Below are 17,215 nucleotides of genomic sequence, written 5' to 3'. Positions count from 1 at the left end.
CTCGTTGTCTAACTCGGAGACTTTGGCTCTGAAAAGCTTAAGAGCCTTTCCCAGTGTTTTCTGAACTGCTCTTGCATTTGTTCAAGAATATCAGCCAATGACTCGGCAGAACCAGACTGCAGAAATGACTCTTCCAGCAGCAGTCACTGCCGTGTTCTGCATTTTGGTCACTTCAGAATTGGCTCCAGCTACAACCCTTCCCATCAACTGGAGAGAACAGCAGGAGCACAGTTAAAGTCTTGCAGGCACAATGGCCCAAGCTAAGTCTTCCAATGCAGCCCTGAGAACAGGCTTTTTCTTCTCCAAGAAGCTGTTGGGGAACATTTAAAAAAAACCCCAAAACCCACAAACAAGCTGCCCACATGGCTAAACAATGACTGAGCAGATGTTGTCTTCCAAGAGGAGTACAGTACGGGCCATAAACGCTGGGTCTCTTTTCAGCAATCCGCACAGTATAAAATAAAGCAAAGGTAATCGGTATGTTCACTTGAAGTAATACACATTCTTGCTATTACCCTATGGCTCAATTAAAACTGGACTTGACAATGAGAAAACATACTGGGCTGACAGGAAATTTGGATGCAATTTCGCTAGTCAGCTCCAGACCCCTCTCTTAGTAATAGAGGGACAATTCCTCCTGGAATTGTTCCAAAGCACCAAATCCTTAGAAAATATCTGCTGCTCTGGTCAGATTCAATTTATCTGGTGAAAGAAAGCAGAGCAGAGTTAAGTAGCAGCAGGCTGAACAGTGCTACTTGAGTAACGGCTTTCCTGATTCTGCCTTAATAGATCAAAAGGTACACAGCTGGGATGTTTGGGTTTGCATCCAAGGCACAGGATTTCTGTTTTCCTCACAGCTGACTGCTCTACTCTTACATCAGTCTTTTTCCTCTTCAGAGTTGACAGTAAGAAAACAATCCACACCAACAACTTTATCAAACAGCGATCACAGGTGAAGGCAGACCGAGTGTTCCAAACAGGAATCAAAACAAGTCTGGTATTGCAGCAGATTAAATTGTTTCCCTGCAAAGTAACTCCCTATGTTCAGGACTTTGCCTAAACAGTCCAGCACTGGACAATTTAGCTAAAACACACTGCAGTTAGAGCATTTTTCAGGTTTCAGCCTCTTAATCCACTCAGGGTTTTCTAGGACTCCTCACTTTCCCACTGCCACTCTAATTAGATTAGGGTCAAGACTCTGATGAAATCCCTGGATGCTGCAGGCTTTGAGGTGAGCAAGCTTAGACCTTTAGCCTTCTAAAATTATCAACACCGATTTATGTCAGCGACCCACCATTCAAGTTAAATTTTGCTCGATACTAATTTTGTGCCGATGGGCTGGCCAGGAGGAGAGAAACGACAATTTTGCTGCCAACTCACCGGTACCCCATGCGCTCTGTCGCTTCCTTGTCCCGAGGAGAACTCAAGCTCCCGAGGAATAAAGCAACATGGGGCTTGAAGGTCAGATGGCAGAGCTAGTGCCAGTGACTGGATGTGCTGGAAATGGGCTAGCAGGCAGCAGGAGGTGGCACGGAGTAAAAGCCGCTTACGCCAGGAGAGAATTGAAAACTGCTTGACCTGCCCATGAACCAGTAAGGAAGAGACGAACTCCCGCAGCCCGGTCCCCTTCACCCTGCCAAGCGTAAGCTGTTTAGCAGCCTCACGTCACGCTGAGAGTAAACCTTCTTCAGGAAACCAGCAGAGACCACCACGGGCACAGAAAATCCAGGCTTGCGGTTGGGGTTTGGCTTGTGGACAGAAAGCGACTGGCAGGCAGCCCTCAGAGAATGAATGCACCTTTTCAACAGGGCATCATTAATGCCAGCGCAGGGAGAGCGGGACGTGATGCCCCTTCTATGGAAACGACCGCAGCCAGAGCCGACATGGACCACGAATTCAGCGTGCAGAGTCACCGAGCCAGAGGCTGCACAAAAAGGAGCTGGGAGCAGCAAAGGAACATGGGCAGTGAATGGAACTCTGCTTTTTGCCGATTTGGCTCATTTTTAACTGTGTAGAGGCATATTCACATATAAAGGTGTAAGCTCCTGGAAACTCAGCTGGTAGGAGACAAAGCTGAAGCAGGTACAGCAGTTTCAGGACGAGGATTTGTGACCCATCAGCTCATCTCTCTACCCAGGTGCTGCAGGACAGCTTTGTTAGAGCCCTGCTCTCGGGGAAATGCAGGACAAACATCACCGCTACCAGCATCGTGGTAGGGCAGAACGTGACAAGACAGCTGACTCATGGACACATTTAGAGGAGAGATTTCTGAGGACAGCCCTCCAGAGCGCTTTACACCTCCACCCCACCCTTCCAGACAAAAGTGTTACTGGAGTTGCACATTTCTGCATCTTGGGGCATGACAAAGGCTGCTGTTCACCCCTTTTATACCCTCCTACTCTTCATTTTGCTCAAGTACAGCTTTCCACTTTGCAACCACATACATGAGACATCAATGCCATCTGCAGAATGAACAAACCGGAGAACAAGACATTACACAGTAGCACTGCTTAAACACATAAGTCTTTGTCTTGTAGACAGTGACACTCATTTACAGGAGATTCCTGCAGATAAATGCATCCAAGTTTCTCTTTCAAAGGCCGCACTGTCAATCCACACTAATTAATTTTCACAGTATGCTAACAGTGAATTCCAACTCTCAAAACCATTACTTATGAACTTTAACATTTATAAACTTCGTCTCCTGATTTCTTCTAGCTTCCACACAATCCTGAACACTTGCTCTGTTCTACAGCAGGTTAGGATGATTAGTGATATCAAGACACAAAAGACAAAAACATTTCCGCAGGGCAGAAGCGTGTGTACTGCTGAGAACACAGCCACACTGCGGCTTGTACTGACGAAATTCCCTGCTTGGTGCAGGACCTTCCCTCCTACTTACCACAAAATCCTTCTCCAACTGTCCAGTCATGGTCCTCAACACTAGCTACCTCCTACGGCCCAAGATGCGCTTATTGGTCCCGCTCAGGATCGTTCTGCTTTGACCGATCTACCAGAAAGCTCATCCACACTCTAATCGAGGTCCTGCTCCTTGGGAGCCCAGCAACCACACACCTCCCCCCCTGAAATCCATGCAAAAATCTCAATTAAATTCTACCCCCCGAACTTTTCCTCCCTACCAGATTCCCTGCTTTTCCTATGCCACACGAACTCCTCGCCTCACATGTCAGTGCTCTTCACAACCTGTCCCCAGCCTACCTGTGTCTTGTCACCTTACCACAAGGGCAATCCTCGTTTTGTGGCATCTGTTTGTACCTACTTGCTCCCATCAGAAAAAGAATCCCCTCTCAGAAAATCCAGAGAGACATTTTCCTCACTTTTCAAATTCCTTTTTTGCTGCGAGACATCCATACCAATTGCTCAGGGCAAGTGCTGGGTGAAGACAACCGCTGTCACCCGCAAAAAACCGTGCAAACTCATCTGGGCTAGAGCATCCCGTTGTCTGTTACTCCATCCCGCTCCTCCCACAGGTTGCTTGTCTCTCCCAGCTACCTGATGCCGATTTTTACACAGCTATCTCTGTACAGCACGGACAATCATTTGCCTGTATACCGGGCTCAAAACCCAAATACCCACATTCTCAGCAAGGAGGGCTTTAGAAGCCATACAACTTGCTTTTGGATGAATAATAGTGGAATAAAAGAAACTGATCAGACTGGAGATAGTACTACAGAGAACAGAGGAGGCAGTGCAGTCAAAAGAAAAAAGAAAGAGTCAGACTTTTTTCCTATTCATTTTATTTCACAAGTGAGCTAGAAGCAGTTTCCTGTGTCAGAGCTCCTCTCCCCAGACTTTTTATTGCCATTAAATGTTGACAGTACTACGTAGTTTCTTGCAGTGCAAGAATTTTGTTCGTGTTAATAATTCAAGCTGCTGCCCGCAATTGCCTTCATCATTTACAGTCTAGCATCTCAGCTTAAAGCACTGATGAACGTGACTTTACTTCAAGAAGCCAAACTGTGACGACTGTGGTACAATCACACACACACATCATCGCACGACTCCTGCACTGGGGAAGGCAAACTTAAAAGTGTGCTTATTTGTGCGCATGTGGAAGGGCAGCACAGGGAGAGGGCAGAGCTCTCTACCGAGACCCACAAAGTCTGATCTGTTTGATCTTTGCCAACAGGACCATCCTGCCAGGTGCTGAACATCTGCCTCTTATTGACGAGGAACAGGACAAAGTCTGCTCAAGCACAACTGGAGCAGAGGAACTAACTTTTTTTAACTAGAACACTTCAGAGACAGGCAGAATCCTATTCTACGCATTAGCCTATACTTACCATTTATTTTCATTAAGGACTTGTTTAGTCCTATAGTTCTTCCATCTACAAAACAGGCAACCAGCACATTAATTTCACATTTTAAAAAACAAAACTTAATAATATTTAGCATAATCTGCTGCTGATGCAGACCTTTGATCTGCTTCTGTTTGTCTACCGCTTTATAAGTGACCCGATCCGAGCTCACGATTTATGAGCATACCAGCAAAATCAGCTCCTGGCTGCAAATAACAACACACAAGAGAGTCTCCAAGCTTACAAACTGAAAGAAGGCTTACCGAAGCAGCAGCTCTTTTGGAAGTTTTTTGTTGATCACAGCTTCATCATTGTTTGAGAACATCTGTAAACAAAAACAATTTAAACATTTTAGCCATATATTTTCATTAAGAAAACAAAACCTACTTTACTCTAGGGAAGAAGCTGCTGGTTAACGAGGCCATTTCAAGAGAGACATCTGGCCCAATAAATTCTCAAAAGATAAACTTGGTTCTCAAGCTTTCAAACTCCTGGATTGGACCCTAGTTGGACAGAGTACTACATCCAATATAGTTTAAAAAACGGTCCAAGAATGCTTTGTGGATTGTGGATCAAGTATAAACTGAGATTTTTAATTTATCTATTAAAGTTAACGATAATTAGGGGGTACTTGTGGGCTGGCACCGACTATAGGAAGGTATCACCTACAGCACTACTGCGGGCTTCCATCTGTGTCACACCGCTGTGAAGGTACACCAAAGCACAGGCACCTTAAAACCGTAAAGTGTAACTGCGCATCAAACAAGCATATGGCAAACGGCTCGGAGGGAAGGGCTATGACAAGAATGATCAAGCAGCCCTGACACCCAAGAAACGGAGGCTGACGATGCAGGCATAGCAGGCCTGGTTTCCGTAACAGAAAAGGGCGCAGAGCACTGGTGAACAGGAGCCTAAAGAAAAAGTATTACAGTGCCCGTATCGTTCTCGTGGCTAATTGTTTTGAGAGCAGCCCTTAGGAGCTTAGGGGCAAATAGTACTTTTTTTCTAAATCACGAAGCACGGTTTAAAGGGAGACGTGGTGCTGCATCAGGAGGAGAGATGATTGTGGGAAAACACTGCGTTCTTCCAAAGCGATGAAGCCAGAGCTGTTTGTTGTATCCCCTAAGCTTTTTCGTGCAAAGCCATGAATCATAGTGGCCAACAATTCACAAATCTGAAATGGACTTTCGGACCAGCTAAAATAATCCCACTAGCTGTAAGGGTGAGAGAAGCTTCTCTTTTCTAAGGAGGCCTAAGAAAAACAGATGGCAAAGCCTCACGTGCCTCTTGAGGAATATCTATGCACATTTAAAAGACTTCATATTGTCTTGCCATGGTGAAAAAACAAACAAACAAACAACCTCCACACGCTTATGCCTGTGGGAGGAATGATTAGAGTGATCTGTGAACTAAGACTGCTGAGCAGAGATGCCTCATTCCATTTAGAAGGATGCTTTCATCGTTTCCAAAAGCAAAGCAGTGAACAAGGAGAATGAGCTTTAATTTCATTACAAAGTTTCTCTTTAATCTCCTGGAACAACTAAGAGCTGATCTTCCTGAGCTACATACCTGGTAAAAACTGCTGCTGAAATTACAGTCCGAAAAAGCTGATTCTTATCGGTTGATTAAGTGGTCTGAATCAATTTAGTTGTATGTATGCAAAGCAAATAAAACCAGCATCAGCTAGGTCACTTCAGTGGCAGGCGATCAGATTAAGAGTTAAAAAAGGAAAGCAAGATCTTAGTGGCTTATGAAGCTGTATGCTGGGCCTCACTGACAGACCACAGCTTCTCCAAGCAGCAAATATTCTGTACCCGAGCATCAAACCAACCCCATCGCCTACCAGAGAAAGACCACCATGGCTCAACGTGAAAAGCTAACATGCTGCTGCGGAGTAGCTTTTTCACAGAATCACTACGGTTGGAAAAGACCTGTCAGATCATCAAGTCCAACCACCACCCCAACCCCCCCATGCCCACTAAACCATGTCCCGCAGTGCCACGTCCACATGTTCCTTGAACCCCTCCAGGGATGGTGACTCCACCACCTCCCTGGGCAGCCTCTTCCAGCGCTTCACCACTCTCTCAGTGGTGAAATTTTTCCTAATATCCAGCCTGAACCTCCCCTGGCGCAACTTGAGGCTGTGTCCTCTTGTCCTGTTGCTAGTTACACGGGAGAAGAGACCAACACCCACTTCCCCACAACCCCCTTTCAGGTAGCTGTAGAGAGCGATGAGGTCTCCCCTCAGCCTCCTCTTCTCCAGACGGAACAACCCCAGCTCCCTCAGCCGCTCCTCATCGGAATTGTGCTCCAACCAGTGACAACAAACTGACAAGAGAACACCACCATCATTACAACAGAACACCAAAACCAATGCTTTTAGAGTCAGTCAAACTTAAAAGCTGTGTTTCTAAATCACAGTTTGCTTTTTAATTATCTCAAGACACTGAAGCATGATGCTGAAGTGGGACACGAACTCTCCAGCATTCTTTCCCAAAATGTCACGCAGAAGCAAAGTGTTGTTTTTTCCCCCCCACAGATGCTTTTATCACTTCCCACCAGAAGATATCACAAGTTAGCAAGTCCTAAACGGTCCACTAGACTGGCAACTCCTCAGCCCATTTTGCGCATAATTAAAAGGGAAGTTTTGCCATTTCCCCAGCTAACACAAAATCTGTGAAGTCTGTTCCCTCAGAGACTAGGGCAGAAGAGCATCTCCCCAAGTCAAGGGCCGCATTCAGACTCGGTCACGAATGCTATCTGACGCCTGGCAGATAACTGCCGAGTGCCACAGCTGGTCAAGACAGACATTGCAGAGGCTGTGAAAGGAGCTAACGCATGTGCGTGTTGTGGGACCGCATCATCTAATTAGATGGCTTAGCTGATCAGCTGGGAAATTAAGGAAATTCTGGAGAAAGCTCTAATGAAGGAAAAACGCAGCGGAATTATTCATGGGAAAATGAGACTATGATTTTTCTCCCCCCGGTTACAAGAATAATAGTGAACAGGCAGATCTATCCTCTTTCCCATTCTTGTCCAGGCCAGAATTTTGCATCTGAACCGGCACCCTCCACCCCCTTCACAAAAAAGGGTAAGAGAAATTAAAGGAGCAAATCAGATAGCAGTAGGAGACTTCCGAAAAGGAACCAGACTAGAGGAGAACAGGCAAGGGGCAGGAAGTATTAAAATAGAGATTCCAGAAGCAGCCAGCCAGCCTTTTCTGTCTCATCTGTACCAGCAACAAGGCTTTGTCTGAATTCAAATCTTGCTGTGAGAATGCAGGCAATAGTCACTGCCTGTTGTTAAGTGAGGCTGTACGTCAAGGACACTCACAAACAGCTCTGTGCAAAACACAGGTAACTTCTTGACTTCTGCCCATTACATTGCTCAGCAGAAAAAGCTTACCTTGATTCCAGCGCAAATCAAAGCCTTAAATCGTGTTTCTGTAGAAGCTACCCTTTGACCAGTACTACACTAAAGGAAAGCTTGGGTTTTGTCTTACTAAAAAAGTCCTTGGACTTCAACGTGACAGGGCCAAGGCAGGATGTGCTCCGTGGGAGAACCTCGGCTCCGGAATTCCCCCTCCACTGGAAGGCTGTGAAGTGCCAGCATACCTCACAGACCTATTTTCTCAAGCCTTCCTTCAAAACTTGGTGCTCAGATGACAGAGGCTGGGTGAAAACAGGCTAGAACTGGGATACATTGCTAAGTCATGGCAGCATGTATGTCTAGTTAAATATAATAATGGACATTTTGACTTTCTGGCAAGTCCATAGAAGAATAAAACTGGTCTGAAAAAAATGTTAGAGACTATTCCAGACTTCCAGGCTTTTGAAATTACTTCTAGGGATAAAACCTAAATGACCTAAGTTTGCTTTTCCTAACATCTCTCTCAACATCCTTTGACATCAGGTGTTATTCAGCAGAATCAGTTACTCTTGACAGGATATAGAAAAACGTATCTTGCATGTAATTTTTGCAGTCTGTGTAAGACACAGAATCTTCCACAAAGCACCAAGTTTGCTGCTGTGCGAAGCCACATCCCTTGCACAGAAGAAGTGGAAAGGGGAAGAGGATGAAATTCCTCTAACTCTTCCACCCATCGAGACGAAGGCAGACCAGCAGTGCACTACTCTCCTTTGAAACAGCCTTTTCTACCTAGAACAGAAGGGATAAATCCAGAACAAACACCATGGAAGCAGAGACAAGTTTTGAAGCCTAGAATTAAACTAATATAGGTTGCTATAATCTCCTACAAGGTGAAGGAAAACATGTCCTGCCAAAACACCAGAGCTGGACAAAGTTTAAAATAGAGAGTGCTGCATTTCCCAGTTGTTACTATAAATCTCTTACTGGTCTTCAGAGCAACACCTACAGACAGTGGAAGTGAGGGCTTAGCTGCCCTGGGCAGTGGGAGCTACGCGGTGCCGCAGCACACACAGGATTCGGTCATTGCTCCGTTGAGACGATTTAATTTTCCTGCATGTACGGTATTGCCCAGCTCTTCTACCAAAGCTAGGAAATGGGCAGAACCTGCACAGCTTTCCAGGGCATATGGCTGCGAGCAGTTTTACACTTCACACTGAAAGACATTTTACAATCCATGAGATGTTTTGCATATACACACACTTCAGCACTGCACATGGAAATACTTCCCCTACTCCAACAGGAGCCCAAAAGGGAGAACAAACGGGATCCATCTAATTGCAACTCCAGCAGTTGGCTCAGCACCAACTTCACAAGCCCAAAGAAAGGACAAAACTGGGGGACTTAATCCATAAATCACTCCTTTACCTAGCAAACCAAATCAAATGTTCAAACACCGTTTACATTTACTATTCAATAAAAGGAGAACTGTAACTATTTGGCTCCCAGTTTCGAACAGTCGGGTGCATTCAGAGGGACCCGTTTTGCCACGGTTTTTTAAGAGTAGATGGCCAGAGGAGCTAGCAACGAAGACAAGGGTGATCCAGCTTCACCCATCCGCAGGAACTCGCCAGGTACCCCTGAATTCAAGGACTCTTGCCTGCACTCTCCCACACTAACTGGAAACTCCAGAGATTATAACCCAGATGACAAAACCTGCTGCTTCGCAGTATGTATTTATGGGCACTGCTGTGATTCCCTTCAGAGCACTGTCACCAGAAGAATTCAAATCAAGCAAGTTTATGAAAACAAGTGGACAAAAATGTTAAAAAAAAAAATAATCACAGTTCTTACAGCCATACACTGAAGTCACTTAGCACAACACGTAATTGTCCATGTGTTTTAATAACTCTTCCCCTGCCTTTCAGAATATTAAAAGTTTTGCAAACTGGCTCAATTCATCTGGTCGCGCAGTCCTGCAGCAGTCTGCAAGGGCTCTGTGCGGGGCTGATAAACAGATTTATCCGCTGCAAGGCACTGCTAACAGTGCAGAAGACAGAGCTGCTATTCAGGCATCGGTCGTGTCAGCCATTCATTACAGGGCAGAGCAATCCAAACTGGGTCATCTGTATGACATCAGCATCGGATCCAGATGACAGCACTTCACAGCTGAGTGTGCAATGGATGATGGCGTATAATTATGAGTGTCCCTGCACAAGAAACACCTACATATGACTGTACTCATCATACATGCAAAGAGGGACTGTGAACAACAGTTGATGCAAGCTCTGTAAGTGAAGCAACCCGGAGCAGGCATGCGTTATTTGAGTTAAAACATAAAGTAGAGCATTGTGTCATTATTGCAGCCGTTCATTCAGCCTTTGAGCAAGTCTTGCATTGTCATGGACCAGGCTTCCAGAGCCATACAAGCATGGAGACTCGTCTGGGTTCTCTCCTTCAGGTCTGGTGCCACACTATCCATCCTGCCCAGAGCAATCGGATACGGTCAATATTCAGCGTGTGAGTGAGGTGTCCACATGCTGGACTGATTCAGCTGCTGCCTTTATGGAGAGACTGCGCAACTTCTCCCTATTACATGACACAAACGTACGCTGCTGGCAAGTGCTAATACAGAAGGCGGTACAGCCAACACCTACAGCTCCTCTCAGGAAATCCACGCTCAATGTATATTGCGTTACATTTCAGCAGTTTCCATCTGAGAAAAAGTTGCTTGTATTAATACGGAGGTCTCAATATCAGGTTGATATACTTGTTCCACAGCAGCAAGTAAAAGCTTCTCCAGCGAGAAGAGTGTTTACTCAACGGTTTCTGCAAAATTTAAGTCCTTGCTTCCAGAACAGTTACGCTCCCCGTACCCCCGGCTCCACAGAACGTCTCCAAACGCGCATGGGGACAAAGTTGTCTTTCCCGGCTTCCAGAGAGCCGGAAAAACTCCACGTGAGCTGCTACAGAGCCCGGCTCTGAGCAGGCTTTTGGCTGCAGAGCTCGTCTGTGGTCGGGGCTGGCAGAGGGAGGGGGCAATGCTTTCCTGTAAGTGTCACATCTGGCAATGGTTTTGATTTTATTGTTGGGGAGGGGTGCTCCTATGAGGAACAAAAGTTTTTTCACTTTGTGTTTGGAAAAATACACTTGGGAAGTTTCTAAATGAGTTATTTCAACATTTACAGTTTACTGTACGTAATTAGGAATATTAACGTACAGAATACAAAGCACATTTATTTTACATTACCCTAAATGATTCTGTGATCCTGTAAATGCTCAAAACTACTCTCTGCAAGCAATTATTAAGTTACTGGTTGTATTTTTAAGAGAACAACAGTTTACTCGTCTGACATACCAAAAAGACTTTCCACTAGAACAGCAGCAGGGACTTTTTTCAATAAAGCGCAGTTTAGACATAAAGACATACCAGACTGCCTGGCCTATACGACAGCAGACACTGGAAAACAACATCAATTTTCCCAACGTTTTGTTACACGGAGTTTTACACACTAAAGAGACGAGGAGCAGAAAAAGGACAGAGTTGATCTTCAGCATAACACGGGTAGTCTACCATTAAGGCGCATCTCTAAGATATACAAAGACTCACATACTCCAAGCAGCTCCGATGCTGGATCTTCAGAACCTGAACTGACCTACGGTGCTACGTCCCAGCACTACCAGAATCCTACTTTGCTAACAAACGCGAGGGAATTTACTGGCATAAAGTTTCAAGGTTGGTCACAAGGGCTCATTCACTTTGACTCTTTGCAGAGCTTGTTTCCGCATAAAAATGTATATTGTTACAGGCGCCGAGGAGGAAAGGAGCACCACCCCTCTCCGTGCTCTTTTACACAAACACAGTCACGCACAGAGGCAGGGATCTTCGGGGTATACGTCGTCCTAAAAAGTACTGAAGAACTTAAATCACACGAGGCTTAATTTTGGAAGCATCAGTGCTAAAGCCAACAACTGAGCACGCAGTGTTAGCCTAGACGCGGACTTTGAACTCAAAACGCTTTTCTTCTAAAGGGGAAAATCCAAAGCTCAATGGAGAAAAAGGGATGAAGCTTATTTGGAGCTTTGTGGAATTAGTGGCTTCAAGGCTAGCAAAGGCACTCGAATCAGTCCTTACACCGAGACCCACAGTTATCCACCTTAACATTCGCTCAAGTGAGAAATGACGTGGGGGCTGGCACGCCCAGCCCCTTGAGAACGCAGACTGAAAACCCGAAACAGCCCAAGAAGCACGAACAAAACGCAGTGCGCTCTGCCATGGCTGAGGACACGATCAGGTTGGTGCAGAGAGAGGGAGAGAAAGACGATGGACATCCATTTTCGTACAAAAAACAACCAACCAAACAATAGAGAGGGACATCCATACAGGTGGGCAGCAGGAAATGAAAACTAGGTACTTACTTTCAGAAGTGTTCAAACAACCAGTGAAGTGTTTTGTGTCTCTATATTAAGCAAACTTCATGCAAAACAATACAGAATTTAAAAGCATACCCTCTTTAAAAAAAAAAAAATCTATGAAACATTAGAAAATATTATAGTTTTTAAATACTGCAACTTGTTACTTGCATAACAGAAACAGTGTAAGACAAGCTTCTTACAACAGCCTTACATACACAAAAGAAAAAGGTAACCATGTGCTGAGGGTGAAATTTTAGCTGTTGTTTAGACCTAGAGCTCACTGTCCTTGGTCCACAAGCAAATGCTGTCCAGACCCTCCACAACTGCTCATAACCTCAGAAAATTAAGCAATTAAAACCAAGACAGAAACCAGACTGCAATTATTAGAGAGTAAATAATGCATTCTGGAAACTGTTTTTAAGCTCGGAAAGGTGGGGAATCAAGAGTTGCCATCATAAATTAAGGATTACATATGTAGCTGGCATATTTTGCCAGTTTATATCCCCACCCAATCTGTATCATCGAGGCGCTTTGGAGATTAACCTTCAGAGCTACAGAAGAGTCTTTTGCTGTTCTGAAGTGAAGTAAGTGAAACATCTGTGCAAATTCATTCAAACAGTTTAAATCCCGACGAGTCAGAGATGCCCTGTGAGGTGTTCTTCAGCTATACAGCTGCTGGCTCACATCCAAAAATCTAGTATTACTGGTAGTATTTATACCGCTTTTATCTGCTGTGGTCCATATGGAGGAGATGAACAAGCCCAGCACAGAGTCGTTGAAACAAGACAAGACGCACGCCAAACCTAGCTCATAGCATACAACTCCAATCTAGTAAAAATGTCTGAGCATAAAACAAAACAAAAAAGTGTGGAATTCATTCTGTGTTTCCTTTGGAAAAGCTCAGTGAAGCTTTGAAGTGACTTCTTACAAACACTGTCAATATATACTAACACCTCGCCTCTAGTTCTGTTCATTTTGGAAAAAAATTCTATGACTGTTCCAGGGCTCAAATAACCGAAACGTAAACAACATGCATTGAGAATCGGTTCAGAAGTGCTCCTTCCCCAGTACAAGATGTAAGGGGAGCAGGAGCTTAAGCAGGCTGAGCTGCCTTACTGGAGGCAAGGAAAAAATTACGCTGCAGAGATAAGTCACGGAGAAATACAAGGCTCTTCGGAGGACAGGATACAAAGCATAAAGTTGTTTACATCCACAAGCAGTTCAGATTGGGCGAATTTTCCTTCTAGCCTTTAGTTACACAGGGACTTTTTTCTTTAAAAAAACCCCATCCAGTTTAATCTGTATGAAATCTCCAAGGAAAATGGCTGGCTGTCGAATAAAGCCGCTGCTGTGACAAGCTCCGTCGTTAGCAGTCGTGATGCTCCGGCGTCCTCCCGCAGCATTTGTGTGTCAGCGGCACCAGGGAAGGGGACGCCGCCGGCCACCCTCCTGCCACGCACCGCGCCACGGGCGCCCTCGCCCAGCCTGGCTCACAACCAGGGCTCCGCTCAAACAAAATCGTGACTAAGCAGTACAAAAAACCGAGATGAAGTAGACCCGGGCCAAAAAGGCTTATTATAGGCTGAATATTCCTAAAAATAGCTCAATAGGCAATTTACTCGACACACACCGGCAGATCACTTCTGCCTCATCTGCTTGTCGTTGCTTTGGAAAAGCTTAAATTTCTGCTGGTGATAAATAGCTGGGGTGTGGATGAGCTACCCTTCTGTGCAGCCTGACTCTATTCTGCATTCAGTAACAAAGTTAAGTAAACAGCCTTTTTTTTTCTTTTTGAATCAGCAATGCTAAAAGCATGAGGCTGAACAAAAAAATTAGTAAAGCCCTATAGAAATCAAGGCCATGATAAAGAATTGCCTGCTGCACACACCTCTGACGTAGCAGTGTAACGCAGAAACTGCCATGGAGAAGAAATTCATCAGGTGATTTATGTGCAAATATACAAGGTCGTGTTGTTGCATTCAAAAAGTAAAAGCTCAAAGTGAGCTGAAGGTGAGGTACTAGAAGACTACTTCTGATTTAAAAATACCATTTCAACTGGAAGTACCACATGTGCTGTATCTTTATTTTTTAAAAAACTAGAAACTGCTGTCAGATACCAAAAGGGCACGTTCATAGGGTTTTTGTTCATCTGTTTTGTTCTTCTATCCCAGTCTTGGCTCTGAGACAGTTTTCCACAAACAAAGCATCCCACAACTACACCTAAAAGCTACTGCGTTCATTTTTAAATTGCAATTTAAAAGACACCACCAGCACTAGCCATTCTCGGCATGTCGGTTACCCGACTTCTCCCGGCTGACAAAGGCTGCAGGAGATACACATCTGAGTAGTTTCCACCGGACAGCCCTGGCAGGGACGCAGGGCAGAACCTGAAGCAGCCTGGTGACAGATTGGGGAGGCAGAAGCTTGCAGTTAATCGGCTTTGTCTTTACCAGAAGTTGTTTCTGGTGCTGAATGAAAAACACCCTCCGAAAACGTCAGCGGCAGCTCGCACGTCCAAGAACTGCAGAGATCAAAGTTAGTTGGCATTATACGTTAAATAGCCGGGGCAAGCAGTGAGAAGCAAAAATACCATGTATGCTGTCAAAGCTGGTTTTGGGCATCTATTTTTTAGCTCCATTAAAAACTTCAGCATCCTACAAGTGGTTATCTGGGTATTTTATGACCTAATAGAGACATTTGATTTAAAATTATGCTACTTTCTCACACACACCCTTCAAAGTTTTAAATATACACTGTTGCCCATAAAGTCAACATCCAAGACCAGCAAAGAAGGAGAGTATAAATAAGACAAAGACTTCCTGACTTCACAGGGACACAGCCTATGGCCATGGACTGTGCTGTAAAACATCCACTCTATTTATTTTTTTCTTTTTAGAAGCTCATTTTAGCAGGGTAGCAGTTTACTACAAATACCCTTTGAACAGATTTGAAAACAAACCCAAAAATGGAGACATGCTTCAATATTTTCAGGCCAAAAGTGAGACTCCTCTAGCTCTCCAAGATTGTACCAAGACTCATCACAGTTCCAATAAACTTCTTTGATAAAGAAATTTCTTACAGTTCTGCCCCTCTCCAAAGCCTACAGTTCTACATGACTGGTAATAAGGTTTTTTTCACTACTGGGTTTGTATTCAGCTATTATCTAAGAGATGATGATGGTATTACTGGCATATATACTTGGAAATAAAGTCAAATGATGGTGTCTCAAAAAAAAACCCTACCCGAGATGAGGTGTGAAGGGCATTGGGTGAGTTTGCCACACATAAAAGGATGGTTGATCTGAAAGCAAAACTGACAGATGAGCCAGGCATATACAACCACCAGCCACACAAAGACTCAGGCCCCTCCACACCGCTGGGCAGTTAAGTGTTTCATACCGTATCGATAAGGCTAAAACATTCATCGGGTTGACTTTCATAATGGTATGAGTCAAATGAAATACACAGCAAGGTAATCCAATGGTGAAAACAGTAATTACCTGATCTATCCTAAGCCCCAATTAATAATGGTATCTAAAATAAAATGAGACATACCCGTGCATACCGGCTAACTCCCTTTCCTGTTGTGCAAGCTGCGATGCAAGACGGACACGGCCCAAGCAGTCAAGTACCTCTCCTTGGGAACTCACACAGTCCCTGCACTATCATTTTCCAAGGGCTGCTCCGACTGGCAGCTCCGAGTGAAACCACCTTGGGGAACCCCTGCTTCGGCACCGAGGAGGTGTCCACCTCCGTAACCTGCAAGAAAAGCCCTCACCATTGCCGTACACAAACAACCCAAGCCTCAGACACCACGCACTGCTCTTCACGTAGCTCAGGCCAAATTAGTGACGAGTCCTTATCGGGTGCTGCCCCGGCATTCTTCACGGCACAAGCGTCAGCAAGGGATGAGGGAGGAAATACAGGTTTTCTGGCATTTCAGCTTATATTTCCTGCTGAAATTACTGTTTGCCAGGCCAACATTTCCACCGTTGCCCAACCTGCAAGCAACAACTCCTCGCAGAGGAAGAAGGAAGAAGAGAATCCCATTTGGGGAAAAAAAAAGTTTGCAACACAAGCTTGGACTCTCAGGTGACATGGGCCAAGGTCAAAGCACGCGCACATAATCCAACGCTTGTAAAGCTGTTGCTCTACCTAATTATGGCAGGGATGTGCTTGTGGCTGCCTCGTACAAAGACTACAAGGTGAAAGAGCTGGGAGACCGAAACCTCCCACCAGCGCCAATTTAATGAAAAGATGCAAAAGAAAAGCGATCAGAACTGGTTTCTGAAATAACTATAAAATTGACTGATAAAGAAAAGGTAACTCGTTCCCCCACCCTATGCCTTCTTTGGCTTTTGGCAACTTGTCTCCATGGCACCTGTACGGCAAAATACGGCACGTAGATTGCCAAGGAGGAATTCAGAGCAACTGAGATTTCCCCCCATTGCCCCCTCCTCCAACAAAAAGCCGTTTTCCTGTTTAATCCTTCCCAGTCCCCCTGTAGCCTGGGTCAAGCATCTTTTGCGCAAGCGATTTGACTTTTGCTTCCAAATCTCACTGAATTCCTCTTTCCTCTACTAGAGCACAGGCAGAGGACCAGCACAGCGGGGGTGTGAAACACAAGTTAGAATTTACATCTCTTACTATCTTAACGTTTAAACAACCACTTTGTACACAATAAAGTAACATTTTATGATCCATCTGCCAAAAAAAGTGCTGGCTTAGGAAGTATTACACATAAGTGTGGCACGAGATAACACCAAAATAAAAAAATAAATGGGGTTGGGGGAGTGAACAAGAGTATGGAAAAGCCATCAGCTTTGAGACCCCCCTAAATCTGTATTTTTTATTTTGACAGTGTTTCTTGTTACTTACGAGCCACATTATTAGATACCTGCCAAACCAAAACTGTTTCAATTCATCTGCACTACTTCATGTCTTCACTGTGTTACGTCAGCAACAGTTTCTCTTACCCTGGCGTTTCATTTTATATGGTGAGTGTAAGGTCAGTTTTTACGAGGTTCTGCTAGAAAACAGCAAAGAGAGACACGGTGGGATGCAAAGAGTTATCGATACTCCCTGCCCGCTTTGTTTGTGTCTGTCTGTTTACAC

At 44.8% G+C, this 17,215-nt stretch overlaps 1 protein-coding gene across 2 annotated transcripts in view; it reads right to left on the bottom strand.

The window, feature by feature from the left end:
• FBXL20 (F-box and leucine rich repeat protein 20) overlaps nt 1-17,215 on the bottom strand; it is a 41,449-nt gene that overhangs the window by 20,089 nt on the left and 4,145 nt on the right. The window contains exons 1-2 of one of the 2 annotated variants that reach the window (XM_059830259.1): nt 7,749-7,760; nt 4,583-4,644 (exon numbers count right to left, since the gene is read on the bottom strand). In XM_059830259.1, the coding sequence (XP_059686242.1) occupies nt 4,583-4,644 (62 nt within the window). In that variant the 5' untranslated portion in view covers nt 7,749-7,760. Of the gene's footprint in view, nt 1-4,582; nt 4,645-7,748; nt 7,761-17,215 lie in introns of those variants that run through there. The other variant, XM_059830258.1, reaches the window with a different exon arrangement.

The sequence above is a fragment of the Gavia stellata genome, chromosome 28 (genome assembly GCF_030936135.1).
Source record: "Gavia stellata isolate bGavSte3 chromosome 28, bGavSte3.hap2, whole genome shotgun sequence".
Lineage (NCBI taxonomy): Eukaryota > Metazoa > Chordata > Aves > Gaviiformes > Gaviidae > Gavia > Gavia stellata.
This window is presented reverse-complemented; position numbering and strand designations above follow the sequence as displayed.